We start from the raw sequence: 13,379 nt of genomic DNA, 5'->3' as shown, positions 1-13,379 counted from the left end.
CACTCTGTTGTGTTGTGATCGGTAGGTCTATTTATTGCTTAAATTAAACTATAAACAGGAATGTAAGACACTGCAGTTTTAATAATTAAAGTAGGAATGGGTAGCTGAGACAAAAATGGGAAATTAAAGCTATGCCAAAGCATGTTCTCACTGCAGTGCTCGTACTTCAAGCCGTAAGTCAGTGCCTCACTTGGGCCACCACAGTGAAAAAAAAAAGTCTGGACCTGCCAGCTCCTTAGCAGCTATATTAATGCTCTAAATATTGCATTAATTTTGACAATACAAATAGCTGCAGCCATATTTATCTTGTTTTAGGTCATCCTTTCTTCGTCTAATTGTGATGCATGTAGTGAACATATTGCAGTGTTTGCCCTTCATATAAAACGAAATTTGGAAATAAGAACTGCTAGTAAGCTGGGTCCAGTGTAGCCCTCCAATATGCTACTCTGGTGTGAGTGCCACAGTGGAAACCTTGCGTGGATGTCAGAAGGAACAGGGTTTGACTTTCTGTCTGTGTCCATATTCCTCAATTTATTTTTTTCCCCACTGCAGCTAAATGTTTATTGAGCATGTCGAATTGCCACATTAAACCAAAGTAGAACTTATTAGTATTATAGTGAGGCTTGACTGCCACACATATGCAGGGATAATCATACAGTGTGCACACACACAAAGTCGCAGTGTTTCACGTGACACTTACAGCATAATATGATTAACATAAGAAAGTATCAGTGCGCCTGGGTAAAGGATCATTTTGATTTTAATGCATTTAAATAAACACTGTCTACGTAAACATAAACAGACAGAGATTTTATACAAGATGGCATAATTTGAAATAAATTACCAGTCTGTGTTTAATCGAATGTGAGGTGAGTGTGCATGTGGATGATTTCACCTATAAAGTGGACAAAATATTACCACATGCACATGATTGGTTTTGGTGTCCTTCAGGCCAAGCACTGTCTCCGTCTAATGTGAAACATGCAAAACAGTTAGCCAGAAGCTGTTCAAGTTCTCTCAACCCCCCCAAATAAAATATAAGAAAAAAAAATACACCTTTAAAAAATATGTTTGTCCTGCCAGTGATGATTGTGAGTTTAGACATTTTTGCAAAATATGACCCAGCACTTAAAAAGCAGGTTCCCTCCATACAGCAGTTGATCTTTTCTTTTTAATTAAGGAAAACTCATTTTTTAAACATAACAAAGCCTCACAATACTTTTAGATAACATTAATATTAATACCATGGAGCTGTAATGCGATGCGAAGACAAGCATGCTGACATAAAAAATATTTGCAAATTAATGCTTTAATTATCTTAATAGATTGCCTAATTTGCATAAGTGGCTATGTTTAATGTATTTTGATGACTAAAATGGGACATTACGCAGCTCAAGTACCATTCCCAAAGAGTTGAAAGGCTAAATTATGCAGCCAAGACTTTTTCCTTTCTTTACTTTTCTTCGTTATGTTTGTCCTTTTGTTTTGTGTTGTGCAATGACTTCATATGACAATTTTATAGAGTTCATAATACAAGCTCTACTTTAAACAGATGCAGTTACGTTTCACTGTGCCACACGTCATACACTGACATGACATATTGGTTGAGAACTGTTTTCTTTGAGTTCAGTGGCATTACAGTATCTAGTCAAGAATGCTGCTTTAAAAATAATTACTCTGCTATTTCTGGTTCTGTGGCATTAAAATTCACATGGCGCTGCCTAAACCCAAGGTTACAGAGTTACAGGATATTATACTTTAGATGTCAGAGGAAGGAAACGGCTTGGCTCTGAGCCTCTGACATCCTATCCTCGACTATGCCCGCTTTCTTAATTCCGTTCTCCTCTGTTTTCCTTTCTCCGCTTTTCCTCCCTCCCTCATTTCTCTCGTTCTCTCCAATTTCTCAGTTTATCTCCTCTTCTTCTTTTTTGGACCTCATCCTCTCCTCTTTCCTCTCATCCCCCTTAAACCCCTTTAACCGGGTCGACCCCTTCCTTTGCCTCCCCTCGTCTCCTCTCTTCTCCTATCATCTCCACCCCTCTATCCCCCGAGCATCTGCTTTTAGAAGCAGCCTCCTGAACCCAAAGCCTATTTTACGGGGAGTAGTTTCTCACTCCTGACGCTGCGCTTAGAGAAATTAGTAAGTGACTGACACGAGACATCCACAAATTGAATTTCTCAAGAGGGAAGACAGACAGATGGACATTCACACAAAAACACACACACACAAGGCTATAAAGTTATGCTCTTTTCTCTGCAGGAAAAAGGGGACAAATGGATATACTAATGAGAGAGTAGTCAATTATGGGACGTTCCACCCTGAAGCATGCTGGTGTTTGATAACTGTTGGGAAAAGGCATTCTGTGTTTCCATTATTAGTTTTACAATCTGCACTTTCTTAACAATTTTATAACTCTGCTCTCCAAACTGTGTCACAGTATTTCTTAGCTCATTGCTTCTTTTATCATCACTTTGCAAATGTTATTTTTTCCTCTCACATTTATTACATGTGTATGAATAAATGAAAGTCTAGTTATCAGTAGGGGTGCATCTGTGTTGTCCGATGTTTGCTTTGTAGAGTCTCCCCTTTACAGACATGTCCACTTTATGCTAGTCCCATGCAGTTTTTTGCTATAATTGGAAACAAGCTGGTAAGAATTGCTTTACCTCGTCAATATGGACTTCATAACTCCTTTGTAATGCAAAATAATGGAATTTTAAAAAAATGAAAAAATGCAGTTAATCATGATTATAAAAAAATATTGTTTGACAGCTCTATTTCAAATATAATCTTGTAAAATGTATTGTTTGGCAAGAAATTTGAATAGGTACAGTTGTCCGACTGAGCAATTTGTTGATGTTGAAGCAATAAAAGCGATATTAGTGAGGGAATTCTGATATATTATACATAGCAAAAAAGCTTTTGGAGCAGTTTTTTTTTTCATTTAATTTGAAAGATTATTTTGAAGATTGCTTCATAATTTTTTAAGATGATTTAAACTCATTCAAAGGTAGTGCAATAAAGGGCTGAATTACTTTATACTGTTAAGTCATTTTTTTGTCACAAAAATGGGAAGTAGTAACAAAAACAAAATAAACTATGACAACATAAACATCAGTATCAGCTTACAGCCAAATTGTTATTTTAAATATTAATACTGATGATCAGAATTTTACAGGCATGTATCCCTAGTACAGTGCTGTCTTAAATGTTTCTTTTCCATTATGAACTTATATATACTATAAAACAAAACTTTTGTGACCTTTTAAAATAAAATGCCATAATGCTGCTTACACTCCAGTTGGTTTATTTGGTCTGTCTAGTGCGTAATATTTTTCAGCTAGCCGTAAAAAGGAAATCTTTCCAGCAGATATAGTGTGAATTTATATTCACAATATAGCTTTTAATGCATGGCAAGCTTTCAGCTTCTACATACTGTTCCCTCTTCCTCTTCATCTTAAAGCATGTGATGAATTAAACATATGACTCTGACGCTCACATTTATTAGAAAGCAGCCTATGCTGTCTGCACATGTACACCATGCATTTTTGTGTATGTGCACACAGTCTTGTGTATGTAGCGGGTACATGCTGTTGTTTGACACACATGCATGCTATGTTTGTTCGAAGGTACTTGCAGTATTAGTTTGTTTTTACAGTTAAGGGAGAAATGGCTCCGGGAGAACTAGCAACAGGTGGTTCATAGATAAGCTCAATTTTTCCTGGTGTGAGTTTGGAAATTTTGGATTCTACATATTGTTTTTGGCAACATTTTATGTCTCTTCTGAATGTGCTGGAGAAGCAGCCTGAGAATATTTGTTTATTTTGACGTGTAAGCATTTTGGCCGATTTCCAGTCTACCTCCGTTGAAAGGCGATACGTCCCTGAAATGTGTTGGGATGTGGAAACAAGTGTTCTGTAGCCTGTGAGCAAGCCGTGCCAGTCAGATGGTGTTCAGGTAGCAGAGAGCTGGTGCTGGTCCTCCAGTGTGTGTTGTATGAGAAGCTCTTTGGGCACAGCAGGAGGGCTGTGATAGAGTGCCAGCAAGACTGCAGGGGATTATTGCTGCTGTTCCAGATCTTGAGGGGTTATGAGAGATAGAGCTTTTGTTTATACAACAAATTAAAACCACACAGCGTCGTTGCTTTCGGGGGGTAAAAAATAAAATGTGGTCAGACATTCTTAGCTTGGATTTAAGCTTTGGGTGTGTGTGATAGCTTTAGGATGTACAGATGTATGACCACGTTTAAGCTTTGTTTGCCAAGTATTTGTCTCTGTTTGACTCCGCCTCATTAATCGTGGTCTGTATCTTCCTCTGTTTGTCACTGCAGCTGCAGTACAGCATTCTGACTGATAAAATGATACATTGCTGGTCATGGCTTCAGAGCAACAATAAGGGAAGACATGGTGCTTTGACCAAATTTAAAGCATTTCTAAGTTTTATTTAGTGCAATGCCCATGATCATCCACAGTGTTAGACAAAGTAACAAATTGGAGCTGCCAAGCACTGCTGCTAATATACAGTATATGTGGAGATACCAGGGGTTGAAGGGACAGTTACAAAAATACATATTTTTCTCTTTCCTGTAGTGCCATTTATCATCTCGATTGTTGTGGCGTGAGATTAAATGCTGGAGATACCAGTGATAGAGATGTCTGCTGTCTCTCAAATAAAATAGGACTAAACAATGCATTCTCATCCCATATTGTCACATATTGCTGCTTTACAGTGGACCTCCGCACCTACATATTACGCTCCAGGTATCCTTAAGCATCTGCTATTTTACATTCCTAGATGCTGCTACCATGATGTCAACACAAACACATGATGGGATTACGCTACACATGGTTATGTTTAGGCAACAAAAGCACGTGGCAACCCAGCTGCAAATCAAAAAACTCATATGCTGGCACTGATGGATAGGATTAGAAAACAAGGGCATTGATGGTTAGGATTAGGGGAAGGAGGCACGTGGTTGGAGAGAAAATACATCACATTCAGAAAGGAAGCAAACACGGGACTTGTGCATCAAAGTCCAGGGTTTGTTTGACCCATCCACCACCCATCCCTCCCGTCCAGCATTGTTACTGGCAGCATTTTATCCAGATGCCGTTTGAGCCATGGCATGTGAACGCAACTGTTTTGGTCCAACCATGTTCTCAGTTGACAACATCCTGTGGCGTATCATGCGGTTGCAAAATGTGGCTTCTGGCATTGGGATCTTATGCTGAACTAGATGGCAATTGTGGTGCTTGAGGTGCTAATAATACAATTAAAAAAATCTTGACAGCAGGACCCCTTCCATGTAATCATGACCCAGTTAGTCAAGGTGATCCACAGATCATCTCGTGAGCAGTTTCGTGGATTAACAATTTTCTTTCTACACAACTACACCTGTCAACCATGTCAACACTTGTCTTGTCATTTCCTTTTTTGGTGCACCACAAGCCTGATGCCATTAAGTTCCATTATATTCAAGAGAAGTCAGACATCTCAACAGCTGATATGTTCAACATTCAGAAACTTATTCTAAAACAATTAAGGTTATTAAGCAGCACTATAGCTGGGAGGAAAATATGTTTGTTTGCTGTTTTTTTTAATTTATTTTGGGGCGAACTGTCCCTTTAAGTTTTTAAAAAGTACTTAAAAAGGTGGATTGCAGTGATGAGGGATTACATATTTTGTTTTACATAGTTTGTTTTAATCCAAGACCAGTGTATTTACCCAAACTTGTCACATTATCAAAATGTATTTTATCCAAACCTTGTTTCTCAAATGAAACATAGTCAGTTTCAGTAGACAGTTATATGGAGAGAAGCTTTTTTTAGGTGCAATGCCTAAAAATGGTCTCCATACAAAATGAGCAGTATGTGGGCTTAAACAGGTGACACCTAACTAATATGTAGGACATTTTTCGTATAGTTGAATTGGGAGAACTACCCGTCAGTGGTTTAGATAGAATAACAAATCAACCACCCCCTGTTAGCCTTCACAGCCCAGCAACATACATTCACCCACCCATCCCTCGTTCCATGCATTGCTCCGTTTGTTGTGCCAAACTGTCAGGAAGGCTGCATTTTCTTTGCATTCATATGCAACCCACAGCCGCACACAAAGTGCTGCCAGCCAGCTGCAGTCTGCTCTGCTTCCCATCTCCTCTCTCGCGTTCCATCTCTTCCGCTCTCCTTTCACTGTCTGTCTGTCTCCCACTCCTCTGGAAAGACAGCAGACAGGTGTGGCAGGAGAAGAGACAGATGGCAAGGATGACAGGAGAAACTTTTGGGGGAGGAAATGAAAATCAGAAAATGTGAAGAAAAGGATGAATCCAGCACATACACACACAAGCACACACTGGCACACACATTTTTACTTTTCTGCTACTTTATTTGTCGGCATATCAGCCAGTTATGTTGGTGCGCGCACACACACACAGTGCATATGCCCTCTATAATAAGCCTTTTTGATGCTCTGGCCTTGAGGCTAATAGGCATGCTGGAGAGTGTGACAGCTTATAACATCACAATGATGGAGATGTCATTGAGCGGCAGTGTTTTATGAGTGACCTGTGTGCTTGTGTCAAAGATTAAATTCCGGTCTCCCATCTCTTATATCTGACCGTGCATGCACCCTGTAATAACCCCTGTGGATGTACACGCACATACTATATATAGTGAACACATGTATTGTAAACCGGTGCATGAAGACAAAGTTGTTTATGTAGAATACACACACACACACACACACACACACACCTACCACACATCCTCAAAGTTGAATATGTGCAAATGATTTAGCATGCACGCACACCATATGCACAGCTTTGTCCTCGCCTTGTCCTCGCTTCAGTCAAGGCCCAGTGCTACCTCTGGACGGGCCATTGACTCTTGTATCTCATAAAGGTGCTGTATACAGTAAAACCTATATGTCCCCTAGTGTATTGCGGCCTTAGCACCGGTATTAAGGCTAATGGGCCTTGTGGATAAGCTCTAAAACATGAGGACTGATGAAGGTTCATGGCTTTAAAAAGTGACAATAAGCAGCCACGAGCCAGGTCTGTTGTTCCTCGTCAAGGATGATATCGTTGTTAAGTCTGATGTCTACTTCTACAGAAGGTCGTCTTTTCATGATGCATTTTAAAGCATGGATCAAAAGAAATCCTTGTCTCCTTGTTTATTGTCAACTTCCCACACTCTTTCACCTCTTTCACTTCATTGTTTGAACACAAGCTGCTGTGCATCCCTTTGTTTCTGTTTCCTCTCAGATTCAGTTCAGTATTCAGTTGATTGATCTCAAACTCTCTTGCTTTTGTAACAACAAAAAAAACCCTAATAAAGTTTTCTTTTTCTTGTTTTTAGGGTATTTTCTTCAGACGCTGTTCCCACCCTCTCAGCGTTCCTTCCAGGGTTGCATGCAAGCGATCTTGGTGGATGACCAGCCGGCTGATTTGCACGCGGTGGAAAAAGGCACGATGGGAGCTTTTGAGAATGTCAGCCTAGACATGTGTGCAATCATAGACAGGTAAGAGCAATAATTCCTGCATGCACACACATCCACACGGTCATTCATTGAATGAAACAAACACTCAGTCATATGCGAAGCACTAAAACATTGTGTCATAATGTCATAAATCAAATGGTTTTAAATTGGAAGAGTCATATAAACGGAGTCTGAATTCTTATCTAGAGATGTATGAGTCAGGGCTCTGGCTGTTGTGGTTGTTTATTATGTGCTTGTCATACTGATAAATGGATATAATTGATGTGGCGGATTCACAGTGTGAGGGTATGTGTGTTCTTTTTTTCATTTTTAGCTGAAAGAAAAGAGTCGGTTTCATCCGTGGAAAACACTATATGATCTTAATCAAACATCAAAAATGAGCTACGCATTTCTCTATTTCACTGCCAAGTAAGGCAGAGCTGGAGACTCTGCACAGCACGTCCCAATGTTGGCTCACTGGAGGCACTCATTACAACTTGTTGACATTCCAATTTATTTTCTTGTCATACACTAGTCAAATACATTGGGACGGATTTGCCATATATGGAATCATCCATGCCTTGAGCCCAATATGAGTGCTTCTTTACTCCGAATCTGATGGCTGTGAGCAAAACATTTAAACTTTGTCAACTGATTTAACCTCCAGGTATCAGGCCTTATTCTACGTGTAATAAAAGTTAAGTGGTCTTCAGTCATGCAGCGGATATAAAGAAAATGTGACAATTAGAAACACGGTGCATGGATTGGTACTGTCGAGGTAAACACGACCAGGAAGCTACAATTAGGAGTTGACCTTGCGCTGATTGGAACAGCATTTTCCCCGAACTGAGCGATTTGTTTTCAGGTTAGGTTTGTCAATAACACTTACCTTCATCAATATCCCCGCCCCATGAAGTAGACACCAACTGCCACTGCTTGATTTAGATCAATTTAGTCCTCATTTCAAGAGCGGTGTGGCTTGCTGGGATACTTGAATTTGGATCACGGCTTAGTCGCACTAACACGTATAGACACATTTCAAAAAGCTTTCAACGCGTCAAGCAGAGTTTTTTAAACTCAAAATCATTTCCAGATCATTTTCTAAAAGTTCCCAGTCTACACTGAACTGCCAAAACAATTAAACGTTCTCTTTCGTCTTTCTCTGTCTGTATTTTAACACTTACTTTGTTATCTTTCTGTATGGCTGAAGTCACAATAGAGATGTTCAAACCTGGAGCCTCATAGCCAATTTAGCAGATAAAGGACTGAGGCTGTTAATTGTAAACTGAACAGCTGCATGAAGACCTTTGGTCAAATCACCATAACACACATAAAGTCATCTGGCAGTATGTAGAAAATGAGTGAATGAGTGTTAGAGACTATTAAAGGATGAATGTGAAAGTATGTTACCATACATGTAAAGATTAAACCTGCATGAAGGGATTTTCTGTCCACTTAGTGGCGATGGAAACAAGCTGTGAACATAATGCTGACATATTATCACATTACGAAAAGATGTGCTGGATTTTTTAGCATGTAGTTATTTTTCTTTGCACATCCAGGAGTCATTTATTTGGAGTTGTGTTTCTGGCCAGCTGACAAATATATGTCCAATATTTTCTCTCCTTCAAGCTCTGTATCTGGTTTCCACTAACTCTTGAGAGAAATATTCCACTCTTCAGCTGCTAAATTTTTCACAGTGTTTACCAACTAGTCACTTACTTTGGGCAGGTTGCATACAGTGGGTTTTTCTCTGAAAACAGCTGCCTGCTGTGGTCGAAAGCAATGCTAGGAAAGCAGGGGGAGTCTACCAGAAGTTTAAATTTGTAGCTCAGAAAAACCGAAGCAACGAGTTAAAACACTAAAAAGCTCTGAAGAGCTGAAATTATAATCCAGTGATAATTCTCAGTGAGTTCATGAATACGAACGACCAATTTCACTTTACATATAGTCATCAAATCCATTGTTAGTATGAAAGTATTGACGGTAGCTACATTAATAATCGTGAAGGAATTATCAAGAAAAGCTTTGTCATCCTAGTCCATACCCATACTACAGTGTGAAACTTTACACTGTAGAGGTTTTCAACAACTTTTGTTTTTCACATGTGGAAAATTATGAGAAAGATCTATCTTAAGTATTATTTTGGACACTGCCTAACACAAACGGCTCGTAAATTTTGATGAACTTTTGATAACTTTTCATGCTTATGTTTAATTTACGGATTTGCATGCTGCCTTCTGTTATCATTTGTTTTGCCATTGCATTATGAGGTAATGTAGTATGAAATTATTATTATTGCAGATTATGGTGCATTAGCACTGCTGATGGTTGGCTGCAGCAGGCGGACTACGGTTCGATTTTTAGAACAAACTCTTATGAAGGTCGTCAAATATCCACACCAGTTTCCTTGCCGTGCTTTTGCCCCTATATATGACTTCAATTGTCGTGGAGCCACCCTGCAGTACTCGAGGTGGGCCCTCATGTCCTTCCATGGAAGATGAATGGGTGCAGTGTTACCATCTAACTAATCAGAATGTCTTTGAAGGCGGTTCAATAGCCCTGTCTGACCTCCTTTTGATCAATGCCGTTCCACTGTGGGATTCTGTTTAGGCTGAGAGGCTGGATGAGGCAAAACACACACACATGTCTCCACTGAGACACACTCGTGCTGATACACATGGCTACAAGGCGTGCAAATTCCCATATTCAACAATGTCAGCGTCATTCTGTAAAGGTATTGCAACAATACACACAAAAGCATTAACACACTCTGGAGTAGCTCAATTTCCTTCATAGATCATGGGTTTTTTTTGCTCATACAAAAAAAGAGTATATGTAGTCAGTGTACTTCAGTGCTCACGGCTTGCTGCTCATAATATCTTTTGTGATCGTCAGTGCTCGTCAGTCTCAGCCCATTGTGAAAGCACAATGCCATTGCACTTGTTAGCCTGCTGAAGCTACGCAACAGCGTGATATACTTGGATCACCAGCATATTAGAATTTCATTTACAATATATGCAAAGTCAAGGTTCAATATGATTTGAATATCTGTGGGTGGGCTCAGTGCAAAGTTATATATTGAGTATGTAATTATTTCCTGAAAATGTAATAAAATTTGGACTCTAGCTGATCAAAGATGTAAGAAAACCCAATAAGGTAATAACCTGACCAATAATGTCATAACATTTCCTGACTGATATCGTAGAGATGATGAAATATCTTTCAGGTTGTTGTTTTTTCTTTTTAAATGAAGCTGTAATAATTTTGCGAGGTTATGTAATGATGTAAAAAAGTAGCTTTGTTTTCAGAAAGGTAGAAAGAAGGAAAGAAAAGTGTGCAAAAAACGATGGTACTGTGGGTTTTATGTGAGCATACTAACAACACTAACAATTGACATTGATTTCATGTTTGGAATTATAAACTCTAGAAATAACGTATAATTTTAAATTAACATCAGAATTCAAGTGGAGCATTTTATCAAGCAAAGATGCATTAAACTAAAATCCCAGTCAATGGGAAATTAACCTGCCTATCACCATGCTGCTTGGTTGTTGTGCAAGGATCATCCACCAGACCAGACTGGATGTTAGATTTGACTTTATCCGGAGCCAATAAAAAGTTAAAAAATAGAATGATGAACGGTCAATGCAATCTCCATGAAATGTCCTTTTTTTATCAATAGTGATTCTTTGTAGATGAAGTGCCGTGCCAGTCTTTCCATTTGAGAAAATTTCTGCACCAGAAAAGGTTTTCTCATTGAATTTGAAATTAAGAAAAATGTTTGCCTCGACTCTAAAGAACATTTGAAAGTAGAAACCTTTATACTTTTACATGATTGTACTCTTCCTGTGATTGGGGATTCAATCAAGGATTTTGTAGTTTTAAAGGGTGGCTGGACCAAAAAAGTTTGAAAATCACTGCCTAAACCTTCTCTCAAATATTAGTGTTTTTAGTAGGCTAACATGACATTAAATGTTAAATGAAATATTATTTCATTATCTGTCAAAATTATTACATTATCAGTTTGGGGGAAACAGAGCGACCTAAAAGGTATTACATTATTGGTAAAAATGTTAGTACATTTTTACGACATCTTTCAGGACATTTAATTACATAATTGGTCATGATATTATTGGGTTTTATCTGTTTTTTTTTTTTTTTTTAAAGATTTTTTTTAGGCTTTTATGCCTTTAATGTATAAGAAAGACTTAGCGTGAAAGGCGGAGAGAGGGAGAGAGGGGGCGACATGCAGTGAAGGGCAGAGGCTGGAATCGAACCCGCAGCTGCTGCGGTGAGGACACAACCTCTGTACATGGGGCACCTGCTTTAGCCACTGAGCCACTGGACGCCCCGGGTTTTATCTGTTTTAAGAGCAACTTTTATTATATTTTCAGGAATTATTACATTCTCACGAAATAACTTACTTAAATACTTTCTGTAATCAGAACTCCTTTTTTTTAATCTTTGCAAGCCTTAATCCTGGAGTTGATGATGTGTTTGGTTGTGTGTGTGTGTGTGTGTGTGTGTGTGTGTGTGCGTGTGCGTGTGCGAGCATGTGTGTGTGTATCTGTCTGTCCGGAGCTAATACAGTTGGACCAATTAGCCTAATATTTTGTGTACACATTTATGACTGTATGCGCAAGAAACTCTCATGGTTGGGCTAATTTAAAATTGCTGAAAAGCCTGTTTTATTGACTGTTTCATACCATCACTGACTGCTGACTCCAGAAGTGCGGTCGGTAGTGCCCACAAGTCCTCAACTAAATCATGCAGCAAAAGCAGAGAGCCAAAAGCATTTCCGGAATTAGTCTCAGCTTAAAACAAAAAGCCTTACCGTCTGTTGCAGGCCACATTTTTTTAACTGTAGCATTAACAAATTAATTCCATACTTGATATGTTGTGATCACTCAAGTTAGGCATGATTTGAAAAACAATAAACCATAAAACCATAATACTTTTGTCATCACCATGTTGTCTGTAAGGAAACTGGGAGGGAGAACTCTGCCACTTGCAGCCGTGAAACAAGCATTGTCTAGAGTGGCTGCTATCAGCTCTGGTTTGCAGTGATTTGCACTACTCTAAGAGCACTTTTCACGTATTTTATGTAAAGCAGTGTCACTGTTAAAATGGCAGGCAGGTTCATGTGTAGTAGTGTTACCTAAAGTGTCTTTATCTGCATCAGTCAACACAGTCAGAGCAAAGATATGCTTTGAGAGGTGGATGATAATTTTGCATGTCATTTTTCTCCCAAAATTTTACTATATCCACAGTTTCTCTCCTTCAGTCTACACACACACAGACACAGTAGCTACAGTATTTACTATACAGTTCATTCAGAAAACACACCAGCACTTCACTCTTTTTATAGTACTTGTAACCTTGTTGCTGCAGCACTTTTTCAGAGAGTAAGAAAACACATATGAAGGTTAATGTCACTCTAGGGTTGATGGCTTTCAAAGCACATTTCATGCGAATATACAGAGACATAAAACATATTCACAGTCAGAGAGGCTCCCCTGTCAGCAAACTCATCATGTATCATATGAACAAGTCCACAGTTGTCTGTCAGCTTCGTAGGCACTATAGAGGTATGAAAACAGCTTATCATCGTGTCTCCCTCCAGAGATGGAACGTCCCTGTGCCCGAAACTGCCCGACTCCCGACATGACTGAAGAAGTAGTCAGCATTTTAAAGCACCCCTGCAGCACTTACGAGTCAGTGTTTGTTTTTCCTCCAGCCAGCCTTCCTCTTAACAACACTTTGATTCATTCAAATAATCAGACTCAGATATTTTAATCACATAACTTGTGCTTGAGTACATGTTTGCGAATCTGTGTGCAGGATACCCAGCTCTCAGACGACAGTGCCTCGGGATCTATCCCCACCAGGCCCGCAGGCA

At 39.2% G+C, this 13,379-nt stretch overlaps 1 protein-coding gene across 1 annotated transcript in view; it reads left to right on the top strand.

The window, feature by feature from the left end:
- The window catches only part of cntnap2a (contactin associated protein 2a), a 373,307-nt gene that overhangs the window by 226,227 nt on the left and 133,701 nt on the right, over positions 1-13,379 (top strand). Inside the window, exon 11 of the mRNA XM_042510367.1 lies at positions 7,357-7,519. Within this exon, the coding sequence (XP_042366301.1) occupies positions 7,357-7,519 (163 nt within the window). The remainder of the gene's footprint in view (positions 1-7,356; positions 7,520-13,379) is intronic.

Source organism: Plectropomus leopardus, chromosome 21, assembly GCF_008729295.1.
Source record: "Plectropomus leopardus isolate mb chromosome 21, YSFRI_Pleo_2.0, whole genome shotgun sequence".
NCBI lineage: Eukaryota > Metazoa > Chordata > Actinopteri > Perciformes > Serranidae > Plectropomus > Plectropomus leopardus.
This window is presented reverse-complemented; position numbering and strand designations above follow the sequence as displayed.